We start from the raw sequence: 19,383 nt of genomic DNA, 5'->3' as shown, positions 1-19,383 counted from the left end.
TTAAAAGTTAACTTTTATTTCAAGTGTAATTTGATCAAAAACGTCTATATAACCTATTTCAATGTAAATATTATGCTACACAGTGTAAAAATTGTCAAGAGCAATAAATAAATAAGTGTAACTTATTATTGTTGTATGCAATAATATTGTGTGAAAAATGTTAAGCTTATTGTTGTCCGATCATAGTAAAGTTTTAACAAAATTGAAATCGCACCTGTAATTTGCCTGGCCAAAGTTGCCGTAAAGCCCAGAGTTGGATGAAGTCATGATGACTCGGCCGTAGTTTTGCTTCTGGAAATGTGGCCAAGCAGCCTGTGTGGTCTTGAAGGCACCCTTCAGATGAACATCGTGGATCAAATCTGCATCATAAAAACATATGAGAAGGAAACTTTAGTAAACCTGTGTAGCAAAGTAAATAAAGTATGGAATCAAAATCAAACCCCAGATTATGAGTGAAAACTTTCTTTAAATAGTGTGGGTGATTGCCAAAAAAGATGAGACACAAGAGACAAAATTAACATCAGGCTCCATCAATCATATTTCAAGAATCCTGTTAACTAGCCTATAAGGTGAATCCCAAATTTATATGTCTCATTATACTTTTAAAATATATCCAAACTTTTACCATGCTCGCTTACAAAGGGGTTGGATTGTGTTTGTTTGCCTCAGAATATTTAAATGCCAACATTTAATTTGATCAATAATAATTTGTGTGCATTTTCAAGTTTAGGACTTAAAGAATGAAAAGCAACTATTATGTAAGTTAAATACTTTTTTTGTTGTCAAACCACCAATCTAGTGGACAAACAGGTACATAACCTATCGATATATTTAAGTTAAGTTCAATATTTTCATTCTGTTGTTTGGGATAACGCTTATGAAAGTCTACCCTAGTCATTTAATCAATCTTGGGGACAAGAATGATTTTAAATAAGCTAGCAGTAAGAACAGTGGTGGCTGCTTAATTTAAAACTTACCTTGTATCTTAGCAAGCTAACCACTCTAGCACAAGAAGCATACAAAAACTTTATAATATACAAAAAAGTTAGAACTTACTGTCACTAGAGAGTACTTCCAACCGAGGAAAGTTTATGTTAGGAAGAAAGCTTCAGGTCCATGGTGGCAAGAAAGTTGTTGACAAACTAAAGTGTTGTCAATATGACACAATTTACTGTATAAGTTTATGGTGTATTAGTAGACTACTGTACTTGACGGATGAATTGTTGACTTACTCCAGTCTGTATCACTGATACGTGCAAAGGACTTGTCTCTCAGAATGCCAGCATTGTTCACAACCACGTCCACACGGCCAAAGTTTGCCAAAGCTGTTTCAATAATTTTATCTCCTTCAGTCACTGAGTTGTAGTCGGCAACTGCTATACCTCCTACAAACAAATGAGTTGCAGCTTAGATAAAAAAACACCTCATATTTTCCCTTATATGTGCAGGGTGGCCACAGAACCCCTCAAAACAAATTCACAGATGATTCCCTATTTTCCAGACAATAAGACCTGGTTTTCCCGGTCTCCAAGTGTACCTTTACCTATAAATGTCTGGGGGATCAAATCAAATCGAATATGCTTTATTCATTAAGTACAGTTTTGTACACCGAATGGTGTCAACTAATCTATTTTAAATTAATAATACAGAACCAGCAAATGAAAATAATCATAACTAAATCAATTAAGTTTCCGCTCTGGCTGGGCATGACAGGTGATGGTTTTAAAACCTGTCAAGGAGGGGAGGGGCTAACCGGGGTGTTCTGCACCAGGAGGGAGGGATGGGAATCCTAAAAAATAGATTACCTACCGACAGTATAGCAGGTATTTAACCTTTTTATTTGTAGTAGTGGGTTTTAATTAATTAATAATTTTAGGATAATAACTTACTAAACTAATTTATAAAAGGAATATTCAGTAGATTGAATTGTCTGCTTTGAAGATCTTTCCGGAAAAGTCATAACTGTAGTAATTTTACTTTTAGAAATTTCATATTTTCTGACAATATATAATAGGACACTCTCTTTACTGACCTTGGGATAACCAATTCCTTTAAATATCATAACACTTAATCTGTGTATTTATTCCTTAATAATGTCAACGATTTTAGCAATCATTTTGAATGTTTAACTAAATGTCTTAACCGTTGTTTTACAACCTTACTTAACAAGATTTAACTGTACCACATTAATTTTGATAAAATTTGATTTATTTACAAATTGTATAGTAATGCAAATAATAGTAAAACATTGATGTATTCTAAGTCCTAATTTAAGGTTAAAAAGCCAGCTAAAATTGTCACCTAGTGTGGCCACCACCAGCGACCAGGCTGTGAGAAAACAGTCATGGTGAACAGCTTGCGGAGATAGCATCGCTAAGTGTAGCCGCAGCCTTAAAGACTTCTACAAACTGAACTAAATTTCTAAACACCCGAAGGATGTTCTAATATACAACAATCTGATTGGATACACACAGAAAACTTACCTTTGGATTTTATCTCTTGAACGACGGAGTCAGCAGCCGCAGAACTCTTCCCGTCGCCGTGTCTGCCCCCTCCGAGGTCATTGACTACAACTTTAGCACCTCTAGAGGCAAACAGAAGAGCGTACGCACGACCCAAGCCTGAAAAAACATAATTTACATTGTTTGCTTCATGTTACTGTGATTTCCATTTTAAGAGTTGAAACCAATCTTTGTAATTTAAAAAGGTCTGTCGATTGCTCCATATGTAATAAAATATCAATTAACACAAAGAAATAATATGTTTTATCAATTTCTTAGCCTAATGAAATCTATGTATTTTAATTCCGTAAGCAAATGGGTCCCCACAAAATATCTCGAGCTAGGAAAAAGGTAGCATGGCTGTTGATTTAATAGTCCAAGGAGGGTAGGAAAAAATATCAGAATTGACAAAAATTACCCCTACTCTGCCCCACAGGCCGTCAAAGATTCAGTCATTTTTCATGGAAGTACTGCAACAGTATTTCAATAAGCAGTTTTAAATATACCAGCTGATGTAAACATTTCGTATTTGTATGTTTATTAATTTTAGTGTACTATTTTTAGGTTAGAATGGTAATGTAGTGTTGAAATGTATCCTGTAAGGGAAAGACCGTGACCAAATGTGTCAAAAGGTATGTATTTAATTTCAATTGCATACATAACTAAAAATCAGCAATTGCTGCCATGGTCCCCTATATAAAACCTTTGACTATTTTATAAAACAAACTATATAAAAAACTCATTTGTTTAATCAATCTTACGCAATTCGCTTCAATATTTAAAAAGAGTGTAATAGCCATTGGTCATTAAATTGGGAAATAAAGTAATTGGAAGTTGAGGTGAACTGCAGGTTCGATGAGATGCGACGATGGTAGGTGAGGTGAGGTCGTGTGTGTTGTACAATAGATGAACCGCCATAACACTCCGTAGCAATTAATAATAAGCAATCTTTCATAACTTTTACTGTGTTACGAACAGTGATACAGTGTAACAAGTTGGATGAGACAATCTTCAATTTATATTCGTTGGCCAACGAGAAGGATTAGTGAGTGTTGGTCATCTCAAAGCTAAATTAATTTCACACCTCACCGTCATTGTCGTAGTTGAATTGTAACCGCGTCAATCACTTTCCTACCAAGGGGATACATTCAGTTTTACACAAAGATTAGTGGCATTTGCACTCAAGTTTGAGAGATGTACCATTGTTTTTGATTGCAGCTCAAGGCACATTCAACCAAAGATTAAATAATTAATTCAAATTGTTGCTGTGTGAATCTTTCAATAATTATTGTTCAATAGATCAAATTGTTGTATATTTTCAGAATTTTTAATAACCTTGGTATTTCATTTTTGGTATTATGCAATTTCATTCAATGGATTTTGGTAATTATAGTAATTAAGAAGCCACTACAAAAGATTCACATTGAGGTGCAACACTAAAATTAGTGTGGTAGTGTGCAAAGTAGAGTCAGTGTATATTTAAGATTGTTTTCAGCACTGGAAGAACTTTAAACATTACCAGGGACGTCCCCTAAGGATCTCTGGGAATAATTTTATTCAACAGGGCCCACTCAATTTTCATTTAACATCGCTTCCACTGCCAAACGCTCTGTTTTTTATTTTTATTCACTTTGTTCTTCCAACCCAGGGGCAACCAAGATTTGATAAGAATCAATCATTTGAGAGTTATTTGAGAATATTTCAAGGAAAGCAGTATATATTTAAATATAAGTCAGAGTATTTTATTTTTCTTTTTTTCTTTACATTGGTGGTGCCTTTAAAGGGCCACACGTTCTATGGTGGGAAGTGTTGCGTTTGTCCCGTGGTGGGAATCAGGGTTTCGTGGGTGCTTGGTGGTGCCTTTAAAGGGCCACAAGCTCTATGGAGGGAAGTGTTGCATTTGTCCCATGGTGGGAATCAGGGTTTCGTGGGTGCTTGGTGGTGCCTTTAAAGGGCCACACGCTCTATGGTGGGAAGTGTTGCGTTTGTCCCGTGGTGGGAATCAGGGTTTCGTGGGTGCTTGGTGGTGCCTTTAAAGGGCCACACGCTCTATGGTGGGAAGTGTTGCATTTGTCCCATGGTGGGAATCAGGGTTTCGTGGGTGCTTGGTGGTGCCTTTAAAGGGCCACACGTTCTATGGTGGGAAGTGTTGCGTTTGTCCCATGGTGGGAATTAGGGTTTCGTGGGTGCTTGGTGGTGCCTTAAAAAGGCCACACGCTCTATGGTGGGAAGTGTTGCGTTTGTCCCATGGTGGGAATTAGGATTTCATGGGTGCTTGGTGGTGCCTTTAAAGGGCCACACACTCTATGGTGGGAAGTGTTGCGTTTGTCCCGTGGTGGGAATTAGGGTTTTAAAACCTAAACACCAAGCAACCGCTTGGTGGTGCTTTTAAAGGGCCACACGCTCGGAAAAACTTTAAATTTTGTTGGTATATTCTTATTAAATAGTTTTTTGCCAGAGCAATACTGTATTGTTTCTATTATTATGTCAGCTTTTGTCAGAGTTTATCAAGTTGTTACCATTTCCATCGCCATTGATGGCGAGTTAATGTTGTTCAAAGGTTTATTGCGGAAATTTTCCATCACGATAGTAAAAAACAATACACAACGTTTTGGGATCTAGAATCTGATCCCGTTCTCAGGCGAAAAAACTGAACTAACACATTACAACTAACAATACACAAACGCCCAACCTAAGGTCGAATAAGGTATTGTTAGTTGTAATGTGTTAGGTAGTTAAGTTTTTTCACCTGAGGATGGGATCAGATTCCAGATCCCGAAACCTTGTGTATTGTTTTTTACCATCAAGATAGAAAATGTCCGCAATAAACCTTTGAACGACAACGAATGTTATTGTTGTTAATTTTGTTCACTGTTGTTATATAGTCTATATCTGTTATCAATCTGTACTGTTGTTTATTCACACTGTTGTTGATTTATACTGTCGTCATTTTATATTGTTATCAATTTACATTGCTCTAATTTAAATTGCCACGTCACATCATACGTTAAAGCAATATTTGTAAACTAATCAGCATGTCAGCTTCTTACGCATGCATATTATGTTTTTCTTCTGTATCTTGTCACATGTGGCTATGCCATATCATTATGTATTTTTTGTAAAATGGTGGTTACAGTAAAAGTACATAAATGAATATTTTTATACTGTAGGTACAAAATTTGAGCTTTGTTTTAAAAATAAAAGAATTAACAGCAAAAGTTGAAAAAAATGTAACAATAAATAAAAAAAATCATTATAACTACTGCACATACAAACAGTATCAGTTTTACTTTAAACTTATTTTCTGTTGACTTGAAATTAATAATGTCAAATAATCTACGTCTGTTAAAATTACTTTTATCTAGTAATCCAACAAAAGCATTGAGCTGCACCCTGGCGTATAGATCGACGCAGCTGTAAAGCATCTAACATGACCTTGACATGGCATCAGTTCGTTGTCACCTGCCAAACGTCACACTGTGTACATGGTGATTGTTGTGTTTTTGTGCTAAGCAAAATTACGGAACTGGTAGAAGAGTTATACTTCATTAAATTTTGTCAAAATCTGGGTGATACCCAAGCTCAAACAATTTCTTAAGATTCAGCCAACCTTTGGAGAAGACGCTGTAGGTGTAACACAGATAAAAGAAAGGTACAACAGATTCATAGATGGCCGCATTTCAATGGACAGTGAACCTTGTTCAGGGAGACCATCAACCAGTCGAAACAACAAAGTTATCGATCAAGTTTGAGTTTAACTGATGGAGAATCTATGTATTCACAGAGAAGTAAGATAGGCCTACAGAGGATATAAGCTTATGGGACAACCGTGCGCCAATAGCATCTGGTATGTTGGGGCGGAAATGTACTAAGTTATGCTGACTGTTTTTTCAACTTTAATGGACTTAGTTTATCATACTAGTATGCACCTGAGGGACACCACATTACTAAAGAGAACTTACTAGTTCTAAGTTTCGTACTAAGTTCTATGGCCACATGCAAGATGCAGTGCGTAGCAAGTGTCCTGATTTATGGGCATGTGACTTATGGCATGTTCCCTACCTTGAAGATGCCGTTTAAAGGGCTTTAATGCAAAATGTGACAGCTCATCTGAAGTCCATTAAGAACAAAGAGTTCCAGGCTTGTTTCCAAAAGTCGCAGGAGCGCTGGAATAAGTGTTTAAAGTCCCAAGGGGACTGTTTTGAGGGAGATCACTTGTTAAAACTAATTTATCAATAAATTGTGCTTTTCCTGAACAAGGTCGGATACTTTTTTAACAGACTTTGTATAGTTACTTACTGTATATAATGTTATAGGTAAAATTGTAGGGATGGACGGGTCCCGAAATTTCAGAAAATTTTTGCAAAAATATATTCTCGATCTTTGGGACAGGATTACATTTGATTCTGGAATTTTTCGGGACGGGATTTGATCCGATTGTTGGCGATTTTGCTGCTTCGCGAGTGACAATGACAATGCGAACGCAGGAGGCGAAGTCATACCGACGATCGCGCTGTGACCACGAGTCTTACTGACGATTGTACTGTGACCGCGAGTCATTTCGACGATCGTGCCGTACCGCGAGTGATTTCAACGATTGTGCCGTTAGTTTAAGTCATACCGACGATCACGCCGTGACCGCGTGTCATACGGATGATCGCGTTGTGCCCGCGAGTCATACTGAAGATCTCGCCGTGACCGCGTACTCATACCGACGATCACGCCGTGACCACGAGTCATACCGACGATCATGCCGTGACCGCAGAGTCAAAACGACAATCACGCTGTGACCGCGGAGTCATACCGACGATCGCGCCATGACCGTGAGTCACAAGTTTCTATACCTGTAAAATTTTACCCAATTTTTTTGTTTTTATAGATCAGTGCCAAATTGTAAAAATTGATTTTGTTTGTCTTTTAGTTAACTGCAATACTCAAGACTTTCTTTTTATGCACAAGAAATAATCTCGTCCCGTCCCGAACTAAAAATTCAATTCCGTCCATCCCTATAAAATTGATGATTTTTTTTAACCATTCTAAATAAATAATACATATTAGGGCCTATAAATTGCAACAAAAAAAGTCTTACCTGCACCAGCTCCTGTTATGACCACAACTCTTCCATCAAATCTCAGATCGCCCATCTTTTACAGAATAGAAGGGAACTGATTTATCTAAAAAAAAAACATAATTTCCTATAACTTACTTCACCATTGAAAGGTCATTAACGTTGTTGGGGACAGCTCATTTACTGTCTTGTAAATTATTTTCAGATTATAGCGTATATGAGCCTCGTAAATAATATTGAAGGTTCACTAGCACTACAGGCTCGATCGAAAATATGAAATAAATAAAGAGGGTTCACCTACTCTAAAGATCATAGTGCATATGAGCCTAGTGTCTTATATTTTAAAATACAGTCAGAAGGTTCGCTTATTCAACAGATCATAGTGCTTATGAGCTAAGCGTACGAATTATTTATAATTCAGGTATCGGCTCGTTGTGTACTTATACAATACAATATTATGTATGTACTTATCGTATTCACTACGAGCCAACAGGAAAAATATTAAAGATGGCTCACCTACACTACAGCTCATCATGTCTAAAAGTCACGCAAATGATTTTGTGAAATATAACTATATTTGAATTCCCCGGGAAGTCATAAACGAAGGCATATAACTAAGTAAGTTACGACCGGAAAAGCGTTGTTTAGGTTAGGTTACTAACAATACCCAAGTTATTGATAACCTAACCTAACCCAACCTTATCTAACTTAATCAAACCTATCGTAATCTAACCTAACCTAACCAACGCTTTTCCAGTCAAAACATGAAAAAAGAAAATTTCATTTTCCAAGGGTGCACTAGATGATAAGAATTACCAAAACGATAATAAATCTAGTAGCTCCTAACCCAAGTATCAATTAGATATCCAACACAGACCTTCTTGCTAGCTTTCCCCAACTGCAAGGACAGTAGCTACCTTATTTTAAGAAAGGTGACCCTTCTAAGGCCAGGGCACACTTACTGGCAAAATCGCTGGCCACCGGATCCGGTGGAGTTGCCAAAGTTGAAATGAAGGCATGGAGAAGTACACACGGGACCGCGTCTTGTTGTACCTACGTCATACCGACTTGTACCTCATACACCTAGGGACAACTAGTCGTAGGTACAACTAGACGTAGGTACAAGTAGACGCTGGCAAACCCGACTAGTTGACCTACAGATTTTTAAGAGGTACAACTAGGCGTAGAGACAACTAGACGTAGGTACAACTAGACGTGTATGCCACCGACAAGTAGTGTCACCTAGCTTGTACAGATGCGACCATTTAGTTGTCCCTACGACTAGTGGTCCCTACGTCTAGTTGTACCTACGTCTAGTTGTACCCACGTCTAGATGTACCTACGACTAGTTGTACCTACGCGTATTTGGCGTCCTTATAGTCTAGTTGTATCTATCCTTCAATTTGTTACCTTAAACAGGCCTGTTTAATTAAATACTGCACGAGTACTTTTTAATTATACCCTTAATTAAATCAGAAACTGCAGTGTTCCGAGTCAATTGAGTATGATTGGCTAATATTTTTCACCGCACTACGATGTCTTAGCTGTTTTACTGACGTTAAATTGGAGGCTGAAAGCTACGCATTGTTGCCCAGGGCCGAAATGGCAGCTATAGTTGTAATTATATTTTTACAGCCCTAGGACCGAAAATCACACGTTCCCTTATTTACTTAAAACATTGATATACAGGGTGTTGAAAATGTCTGGAACCAACATTATATCTGGTGAGTGGTTAAAGAAAAACAACTGATATTCTGTGTACGGATATACTATGGTTTTACCTATCTTTTGGTGCCTTATGAAATGTTTACCACTTATAGGGAACGTCCTGTGGAGGATGCAGTAAAAAGTTTTAATGGAAGCCTATGGTAAATGATACATCATTTTAAAGGCCATTTTTTTCTGAGTAAGGAGCCACAAGTTTCATCTCAAAAGGACCACCCTAGCAAAAATGGCGACTGTTCGGATAGCAATGTTTTTAAATTTCAAACAGTCGCCATTTTTGCTAGGGTGGTCCTTTTGAGATGAAACTTGTGGCTCCTTACTCGGAAAAAAGTGGCCTTTAAAATGATGTATCATTTACCATAGGATTCCATTAAAACTTTTTACTGCATCCTCTACAGGACGTTCCCTATAAGTGGGTTTTTAAATTTCAAACAGTCGCCATTTTTGCTAGGGTGGTCCTTTTGAGATGAAACTTGTGGCTCCTTACTCGGAAAAAAGTGGCCTTTAAAATGATGTATCATTTACCATAGGCTTCCATTAAAACTTTTTACTGCATCCTCCACAGGACGTTCCCTATAAGTGGTAAAAAATTTCATAAGGCACCAAAAGATAGGTAAAACCATAGTATATCCGTACACAAAATATCAGTTGTTTTTCTTTAACCACTCACCAGATATAATGTTGGTTCCAGACATTTTCAACACCCTGTATATTATTTAATATACAAGTAGTATCCATAATGAACTGCAATAGACTTGTTTGATTGCAACCGCTGCCTAGGAACTGTTGTTTATTATTATTTTTAATTTTTGCTGATTCCTTTAAATATTTTTTTACGCAACCCTTATGTGATATTTGCGTTGATTAGTGTACATTTTATAGTACCGGTATACAAGAGGTCGTCCGGTGGTTGGAAAATTTACCAAAAATATGCAATGTAGGCCTACAGCCTTCTCTATTTAACCCACACTGTAAATGAAACATGTGATTGCAATTTCTTCCATTTGTTTAGATTTTATGTTTATATTTCGTTGTTATTGTCATCACCAGCATAACAAACCATAAAACCCATGTTAAATTTTAAATTAAATGTTAAAAAATCACAAATTTTCTGAGCCAGGTGATGGCTGAGTTATCCAGACTGCCGGGTTATCGAGTGCCGAGTTTGCGAGACTCTACTGTACAACTAGACGTAGGTACAACTAGTTGCAGGTACAACTAGCCTAGTTGTAGGTACAACTAGTCGTAGATACAAATAGACACAGACGTATGAGGTACAAATAGACAGTGGCGTACCCGACAAGTTGTACCTGCAGAATTTTAAGAGGTACAACTAGACGCCTGTCACCAAAATGCAGCAGGTACAACTAGACGCCGGTACAAGTAGACATCGACCAGTACACACTGCTCCAGGGTACACTTCCATATCTGTTGGCACAAACAACAGAATGAGTAATATAGATTATTCGATTGTTTAATTTTATATATCGTTTGGTTAGTTAGGTTAGGTTAACCAAATGATATATCGAATAACCAATATATCGATCGATATTTTCATTTGGTTGTTTGTGCCAACAGATATGGAAGCATACCCCTGCTCCAGTCCGGCAAAACAGCTGGACTGTAAATATCGATCGATATTTTCATTTGTCTGTGCCAACAGTTATGGAAGTCTACTTAAGTTACCCAAAAATTGTGTGGAATATAGGCCTATATCGAATATAAATACCAGGCCAGCATATGTAATCTATGGGACCCTCAAAGCGGTAGACCTAAACATAAGATTAGGCTTATTTACCAGTACCCCGTGATGTCACCTTACCCAAACCCTAAAATAACTTGAGTTACTAGGCCTACACTCGGTCAGGAATTAGGATCCCAAAATTCGCTTCCCAAAAGCGAAGGCTACAGTAAGTAACTTAAGTTACAAGATTTAGAGCTGAGTTAAGCCCATCAAAAAGTCCCGTTATTAAGATCTAATGACGAGATTGACTGAGCTTTGAGTAGTGATGTGCGATACGTATCGTATTGGAATATCGCGATACGCGAGGGACGATACAATATTTCGATACCATATTTGAAAAACGATACGTATCGTATCGCCTAAAACGATATTTGTATTTATATTGGCACATAGAGCGATACAATTCATGGCTAAAACGATATTTTTAAATTTTTTTTGCGCAGGCCGAGCAAACTGCAAAATTTGTACTCTGTGGATGTGTAGTTTGAAATAGGAGTTTTTGACGTCTGTATTTTTGGTTTTTACTTGATAATGTACCAGTCCCATCCCAGTCCAGTCCATTTCCACTAGCGTGCTATCTAGCACTAGCAGTGCAGAGTGTGGGAACTGTCTGGGGCAATTACATTAATGTATCTGCAATCCTAAAATGCTATGGGAAGGATATGGAAACAGGTCCAAGACGTAGGGAGTTGTGAAGGAAGTAGTAAAGGCGAGCAATGTGGAGTGTGGAAATGGATTAATGTATCTGCAATACTAGACTGTTTTAGAGTAAACTAATGATTTCCCCTGAGCAAAGCTTGGTCCCCAGGTACTTATATAAATTTGCCGTTTCTAGGTTAGGTAGGGGAGGGGGGAAACAATACGATATGTATTGTTTTTCCATATTTTTGATGATACGATTCGCGTATCGCGATACAGACGCCCGATTCAATACGGCGATACGATATTTTTTTCCAATACGTATCGTATCGCTTTAGCGCGATACGCGTCCGTATCGCCCATCACTAGCTTGGAGGGATATTAGGCCTACCTACTTTTTTTCGGCCCAGACATAACAATGACAAACAAATTAACTAATTCCAACCCACTAGCCTAGGCCTAGGCCTAACTTAAGTCACAATAATTTTGTTAACTAAGTGTTTTGTAAATACTATTTTAGTATTGCATATTTATCATTGACTATTGAATAGTCAAAGATATTATATAAGTTATAGGAGGCCTAGCCTTTGTTACTTACATAAAAATATTAGATACAGACTTGCTCGGCCAAAACTTAGTAACTTATAGCAATAATATCAAGGTCAAGGTCCTGGTTATAAATTCTAACAAGTCACCACGACTGAATAAATTAGGCCTATTATTAGCCAATGAACAATGACTGTGAAAGAAAGCTCAACCAGTGACTCAACACTAGGCTTCACTCACTCTTATTTCACCAACAATTTAACAAAATAACAAAACAATTTATTAATCCTTGCGGCTTTGCCTGCCTAACACTTAAAGTAAAACACGAAAAAACACTAAAATGACAAAGACAAAAGTGACAGTTACTGCAGTGTCAGTGACGACGACACGATTTATTATTTTATAGTAGAAAATGAAATTACCGTCGAGCACATATTTATATTCCAAGGACATATTATATTTATATACCAAGGATTACGTTGGCAATTGGGTATTGTCATATAAGTATATATTTCTTTTGATTTTATTGTTATTGTTTCTTTAACGTTTAGTAAAATGGTGTTTGCAATATGAGTGACGTCAGGAGTATGACAGGAGTATCACACATATGTATTTTCCTTCCACCATGGGTGTCACCAGTGCCTGTATGTAAGCCATGTTATCTTATGGGATGGGACGTCTAGCGCTAACAACACCACTTGCAACGTTGCCAATTCTACCAGGCCGCGGCCTTCGAACTGGCAACGTCGCAAGTGGTGTTGTAACAGCTGTTTTTGTTTGGAAGTAGTTAATGGTATTTGTGTATTTACGAAAGATTGGTTACTGGACTATGACAATATTGACTCCGCTTAAAAATGTACAGATATAGATTTTAATTCATATTGTTTTGGTTTTCAATTCTGTACGTTAATTTTCAATATTTAATAAATTTATGTTCATAAATTTAAATTTAAATAAATATAGTGCGAATTAATGAGCTTATGTCACCTGTCTGCCATGTTATCTAATCGGACGTCTGTCACTGAACAACACCTACCAGCACTTGCGACGTTGCCAATTCTATCAGGCCGCGGCCTGTAGTTAAAGGCGGCCGTGGCCAGTGCCCTCGCCGTCGCCCTGCATTCGCATTTCATTCTATTTATTTATTTATTATTTCAACGGAAACACCATTTTTACATTCAAAATATACATTAAATAGGATTAATCACTATATAACAATAGCATAACTAGGTAAATAATATATGAGAAAGCATGCACGACGTGCAAAAATACATAACCAGTATAAAAATATATTTAAAAAAAACATTATATAGGCCGAGACACTTCAAGTAAGAAAAATTGCAAAATAGGTATAGGCTACCAAATACGTACAATAAATAGGAATGAAAGTGAAAAGCAGGCATAACTTAACATGCAAAAAAACATAACCAGCAAAAAATATAGTGCATAAATAACAACAGCAGATAAAATATGAAGTGCAAAAACATAGCAACAACAAAAAATTAACAATATGCAACCGAGACATAACAACAATTAGAAAAAAAGGAAAACAACAAGTGCAATACCGGTAGGCTAACGGCTAACAAAAGTATGGTTAGCCATATTAGTCCGGTTAGTCTATTCTCAATGTTGCCACTCCTAGGGATTTGTCTCGGATCTAGGGACATTTTCAACCTGAAAGGGACGTTCTAGGGAAAAAATAGTTTCTTGGGGTTCTAGGGACAAAAGGTTTTTGAGTATTTCTTGGAAACATTTCAGATATATCCTTGAAAATAATATTTCTTAGACAGTAAAGGTGTAATAGATTGTTTTGTAAGTTATTAATCATGGACACATTTATTTGTAATATGGTAAAACTCCTCCTTGAGGAGTATGTTTTATCATCTATGGTAAAACTCTGATATCCAACTCAATCGTATGGAACACAAAATGTACAAAACGGTTATAGCGAAACGACACCTAACTTATTAACGAAACAACACTTAATTTAGCGTGCATAAAAACCTAGCTTTATTACATTTATCCATTTGAACACATTGCTCTGACATAATGACTTGACTATTTATTTACTGACATAATCTATTGCATTTTATGTATTCATCAAATAAATCTATACAGCTTAACCAAACTCAAACTTCTATAAGTTATCCACCGATTGCTCATTGCAGCAATCCATAATTACGATGGAGTTGGATTGCGATTGACGGATAGAAGTTAGTTGTGCACAAGACTATCTGGATTGTTTAGCTGATTTTTTTACATAATATATTGGTTTTTCAGAAAATATTTTGAACCCTGATATCCAAGATCCAACATCCAGCTCTATCGTACTATCGATTGAGATTAGGTTTTGGTTAGTTTTATGTTTTGGTTATTGATTGAATCAATGCTATTATTGCGGGGGGGGGGCTGATATCAAAGTATAGATTTTATGAAGAGTTTGAAAACCAGTGAGCTATACCATGCTAAACGCTAGTTTTTCTTTACTAAATTAATTGCCTATTAATTGCCATAATTATCTAAGGACATCTAGGGATTTCTAGGGGCAAACATTCCTTGATCTAGGGACTTTTCACTCAGAGTTGGTGGCTGGCAAGTGGCAATGGCAATGCTGGCTATTGGCATTGGCAACACTGCTTGTCCCGTCCCGTTCGCTGCCCGTTCGCCATGTTGGATGTTGCGCGTCAGTGTCGTTAAGTTCTTAATTTATCGTTTTAGTAACGTTTAAGTTTGTTTTACGGGATTAAATTTATCTTTTGTTTGTGTGATGATAATCACAATTGATGCACGGGATTTCTGATAGTGAAAAGAAAAGGATTACTGTAAAAATTCGCAATATGAAAAGGAGCCCCAGCCGTGATACACCGCCATTGAGAAGCAAGAGATCTCGTTCGAGCATCGGAAGATACGATGATAGTTCTGATGAGCGAATAACACCGGAAAGAATTCGACGACGAAGTCGTGGCCGTTCACCTCCAAGCCCTAGAAGATATACGTCAGATTCTCATCGAGACGAGTATGCTCGCTCAAGGGATGTGGAAAGGTCCTATCACAGTTATAAGGTTTTGTGTGTCAGTGCCTTACATCCCAAAGCTAGCGATGAGCTTATTAAGGATACTCTGTACCGGGAATATAAAAAGTTTGGTGATTTAAGCATAAGGATATCTCATGACTTAGATGAACGTGTTGCTTATGTTTGTTTTCGGAGTTCTGATGATGCAAGAGATGCCAAACACAGCAAGCCTAGGATAATTCTTTTTGACAAGGTCGCTTTGGTTGAACCTGTGTATGAAAGTAGTCGCAGTTCGAGTGATATCTATCGAAGTCGTAGTAGGCCTAGATCAAGGAGTTTATCTCCAGATTATGACCGTTACTATCATCGCTCTCCTGGACCAGACAGACACCGCCCCCCTCCTGACCGAAGCTATGAAAGATTGTATGGACCGCCACCAGTCTTGCCACACAGGGATTTCAGAAGAGAAGGACCGCCTCTACCACACCATGACTTTATTAGAGGACCCCCTGTCCATCATGGACCTCCTCCACATATGCCACCAGGACCTCCTCATCATTACGGCCCTCCTCGTCACATGGTACATGGATTCAAACCCCCGCCTCCACACTTTGAGAAGACTGAAAACAAAAAAGATAAATTCCCTAATTATCTTCATCATGTCCCCCCAGAAGATGATCCTTTAGCGACTAGGACTTTATTCGCTGGTAATCTCGAGATTAATATATCTGAAGAAGAACTAAGAAGAATATTTGGACGATATGGCGTTGTTGAGGATATTGACATCAAAAGACCACTCCCCGGAACAGGTAATGCATACGCTTTTGTACGTTACCAGAATCTTGATATGGCCCATCGCTCCAAAGTAGAACTCTCTGGTCAGTATATAGGAAAGTTTCAATGTAAAATTGGTTATGGAAAAGCGACTCCCACTACTCGAATTTGGGTTGGTGGTCTTGGACCTTGGACTTCTTTATCTCAACTAGAGAGAGAGTTTGATAGATTTGGTGCAATCAAGAAAATAGACTATATTAAAGGAGAGACCTGTGCTTATATTTTGTATGATTCCATCGACGCTGCTCAAGCTGCTGTTAAAGAAATGAGAGGATTCCCACTAGGTGGCCCAGATCGCAAGTTAAGGGTCGATTTTGCTGATGTTAACCCACCTTATCCCTACAAACCTAGACCTTTCCCTGATGACATGGCTGGTGGTGATTTTAGAGTTAGAGTTCCAGGAAGAGAAGACTTTCCTTATGAGCCACCTTACGGTGAACCTTGGCCTGAAGGAGAGTTCGGAATGGCAAGGGGATTTCGTGGTCGAGGAGGTGGACCTTGGCAAGATAGGCGTGGTGGTGGTCGAGGTGGTTATAGAGGATCAGGATATCCTGGAGAAGGGTTTAGTAAAGATGACCCTGATTGGCCTGGTGGACGCAGACCAGATGGTGAATATGATGGGAGGTCATTCAAACGTGGATCTGGTGAGCCTGGAAATCGTTCTACTTCACGTTCTCCACGTCGTCATTCTGTGGAAAGCGACTCTGGATCAGAGGGACGCCCAAATGGTGTTTTAGGCTCAGCTAGAACTTTGCCGGAATTGGCCCGAAAGTGTATTGCCATGTGGCAAGGTGCACTTATTCTGAAGAACTCGCTGTTTCCTGCCAAATTTCATCTGACGGATGGAGACACAGAAATTGTTGACAGCCTAATGAAAGATGAAGAAGGAAAGCATTTGCTTCGCATAACACAACGGCTCAGACTTGACCCTCCAAAATTAGAAGATGTATCAAAACGCATTGCAACCTCCAGCTCTCACGCCATATTTCTGGGACTTTCAGGTTCATCTGCTTCGGTTTCCACTGAAGATACATCAGTTCAAACTAGGCCCCTCAGGAATCTTGTTTCTTACCTAAAGCAGAAAGAAGCTGCTGGGGTAATATCATTGGTCAATAAAGATACTGAAACGACTGGTGTTTTGTATGCATTTCCACCATGTGCATTTTCCACGGAACTGCTAAAGAGAACTGCCCACAACCTGTCTGATGAGGGTTTGAAAGAAGATCATCTGGTTATAGTGGTGGTTCGAGGCGGCACTGCTTAAACCTTGGAATCAGTAGGCCTACGAGTATGAATTACATTATGATACCTACTTAGTAAGTCATTTAGGCCTAGGCCGTAACTCGTTTATTTTCATAGGTTAGAGGGTAGAGTTTGATTGGCTACATAGTATATATAATCACTCAAACTTAAACCTTTGTTTTTAAATGATAATAAAAATTTGGTACTTTCCTGTTAAAGGGAACATTCATTATTATCAATGATTTTTTCTCGATATATCGATATCAACAAATTGAAACATATCAGCTGACAACTACGATAAATATTGTTCAGTATCAACAAACGATAATAAATTAGAACTGTTCTAGAAAAATAACCTAACATAACCAAACTTGCTGTGTAACATTTAAAAATTCCGTGTTTAACTTGCCTTTTCTGTTATCAAAAGGAATTTTTAAATAGTACAACAAGTTTGGTTGGTTATGTTAGGTTAGCCTGGAACAGTTTCATTTATTAATCCATATAATAGTCTATTTTAGCCTAAACAAGATCAGTTGTCAATTTGTAATGGATCGGAAAACAAAAATATCCATATATCGAAAAAAATCATTGATAGCCTAATAATGAATAACTCCCTTTAACAGGAAAGTACCAAAAGTTTTGCCATTTATGAAACTGATCAAAGTGAGTCAAATATTGGATCAAAGTTGCCTAAATTAAATCTTTGAAAAAGTAATAACTTAATGAGAAGTAAACTAATTTTACTTTCTGTTTAGGCTACTCCTTCCAGCACCAAGATTTATAAATGTTGACTTGCTCTTTATTTTATCAAAGTGCTTTTAACCAAAATATGGGTTTAGGCTACAAAATTAAGGTTGGTTTTCCAATGCTATAGCCTAACTTACCCCACAGTTAAGACATATCAGCAAAGGCCTAAACTTATTTAATTTAGCCTACCTCCACCTTTAAAAAAAAGTTAAGTTACTCAACTTCATTAAATAAGTTACAGTAACAAAGTTATTGAAGTCTATTTGTATTTTTAAATTAGAACCAGTTGTGGAAATAAGTTTTGAATTTCCTATCACCATTGAATTACAATAATTATTTAAAAACTGGAGATTGAACATCACCTTGTAGCCTAAACGCACCATTGTAAAGAAAAATGTTTAAAATAATTCATGGTGCTTTCCCATTTTAAAACAGTCCTTCACTGCAGAGGATAATAATAGGCCCCTAACTTAATGTTATCTACCGGAGTTACTTTCGAATGTCAACAAGATAATTATTTACCTATTTGATAATGTTAATGAATTGTTTCAGAGCTACCATATCGGTTTTGTGAAGTCGGGGGCGATTCCTTGTGGACTACCAAGTGGTGAAGTTATTGTGACCAGTTTATGAAGCTTTTGTCGGTGTTTCATCTGTGTTTGTGCGCAATGGACTAATATCATTATCAACGCTAAGTGTTTAAACATTTTGATCAAACGATTGTTTAGATCTTTGATGTTTGACGGTCAGGTGTAAAGAAATTGATTTTACTGTAAATTATTGTGACAATGCTTGTTTACGTTTTGTTCAGTTTTCTTATATTTTCAAGAATAATATATTATTGATTATAAACTAATATCTAGGTATAAGTAGGAATTCAATCTCTCTTTTTTGACATTTTTTTTGTTGTTCGAAACATTTAATTTAAATCATGTGTTAAGTGATTTACTCAAAGTTTTATCTATTTACAAGTTAATTAATTTTTCCTGTAGACCAGCTGTTAAAAGTGCAGTGTGATGTGTATTTTATTAGTGTGTAGGAAGTTGTCAAATAGAGTTTGGTTCTAAACTATTTTGTACGTTTGTCATACCCTTTGTTCACAAGATCAGTGTTTTTGTGCTCGCAAAGTGCTCTAAAATCCGGTTACGATTGCCTCTTGAATCTCATTCAAAAACCATAAGCGTTACCGTATAGTGAGCGTGTACAAGTGACTAAGAACATTTTCAAAATTTTAATGTGAGTGTGGGTAACTTTAAAGTAAAAAAAAAATAAAGGTGATAAAAGTATTTGATATTACTTGATATATAATTTGATCGAGTTATGT

The 19,383-nt window shown here is 37.2% G+C and overlaps 2 protein-coding genes across 3 annotated transcripts in view; one reads left to right on the top strand and one right to left on the bottom strand.

The window, feature by feature from the left end:
- LOC128996543 (peroxisomal multifunctional enzyme type 2) overlaps nt 1–12,469 on the bottom strand; it is a 37,540-nt gene extending 25,071 nt beyond the window's left edge. Inside the window, exons 1-5 of the mRNA XM_054421933.1 lie at nt 12,276–12,469; nt 7,591–7,675; nt 2,484–2,621; nt 1,233–1,385; nt 215–359 (exon numbers count right to left, since the gene is read on the bottom strand). Of these exons, the coding sequence (XP_054277908.1) occupies nt 215–359; nt 1,233–1,385; nt 2,484–2,621; nt 7,591–7,645 (491 nt within the window). The 5' untranslated portion in view covers nt 7,646–7,675; nt 12,276–12,469. The remainder of the gene's footprint in view (nt 1–214; nt 360–1,232; nt 1,386–2,483; nt 2,622–7,590; nt 7,676–12,275) is intronic.
- Nucleotides 12,470–14,877: 2,408 nt separating this feature from the next.
- LOC128996444 (RNA-binding protein spenito) lies at nt 14,878–19,130 on the top strand. 2 transcript variants are annotated; one of them, XR_008491046.1, is made up of 2 exons: nt 14,878–17,386; nt 18,612–19,130. XR_008491046.1 is itself a non-coding variant. In XM_054421778.1 (2 exons), the coding sequence occupies exon 1, from the start codon at nt 15,007–15,009 to the stop codon at nt 17,332–17,334; it is 2,328 nt and encodes a 775-aa protein (XP_054277753.1). In that variant the 5' UTR covers nt 14,878–15,006; the 3' UTR covers nt 17,335–17,358; nt 18,612–19,130. The 2 variants fall into 2 exon arrangements, 1 of the variants encoding a protein (XP_054277753.1); XM_054421778.1 differs by having other exon boundaries at nt 14,878–17,358.
- Nucleotides 19,131–19,383: the final 253 nt, after the last annotated feature.

Source organism: Macrosteles quadrilineatus, unplaced genomic scaffold, assembly GCF_028750875.1.
Source record: "Macrosteles quadrilineatus isolate MER2022 unplaced genomic scaffold, UCM_ALF_1.0 Scaffold_6__1_contigs__length_79288215, whole genome shotgun sequence".
NCBI classification, from domain to species: Eukaryota; Metazoa; Arthropoda; class Insecta; order Hemiptera; family Cicadellidae; genus Macrosteles; species Macrosteles quadrilineatus.
The sequence above is the reverse complement of the archived record's forward strand: the minus strand, read 5'-3'. Positions and strand labels throughout refer to the sequence as shown.

Excerpts from the sequence above, each read along its gene's own strand:
- LOC128996444 (XM_054421778.1), top strand. The coding sequence starts at position 15,007 with ATGCACGGGATTTCTGATAGTGAAAAGAAAAGGATTACTGTAAAAATT.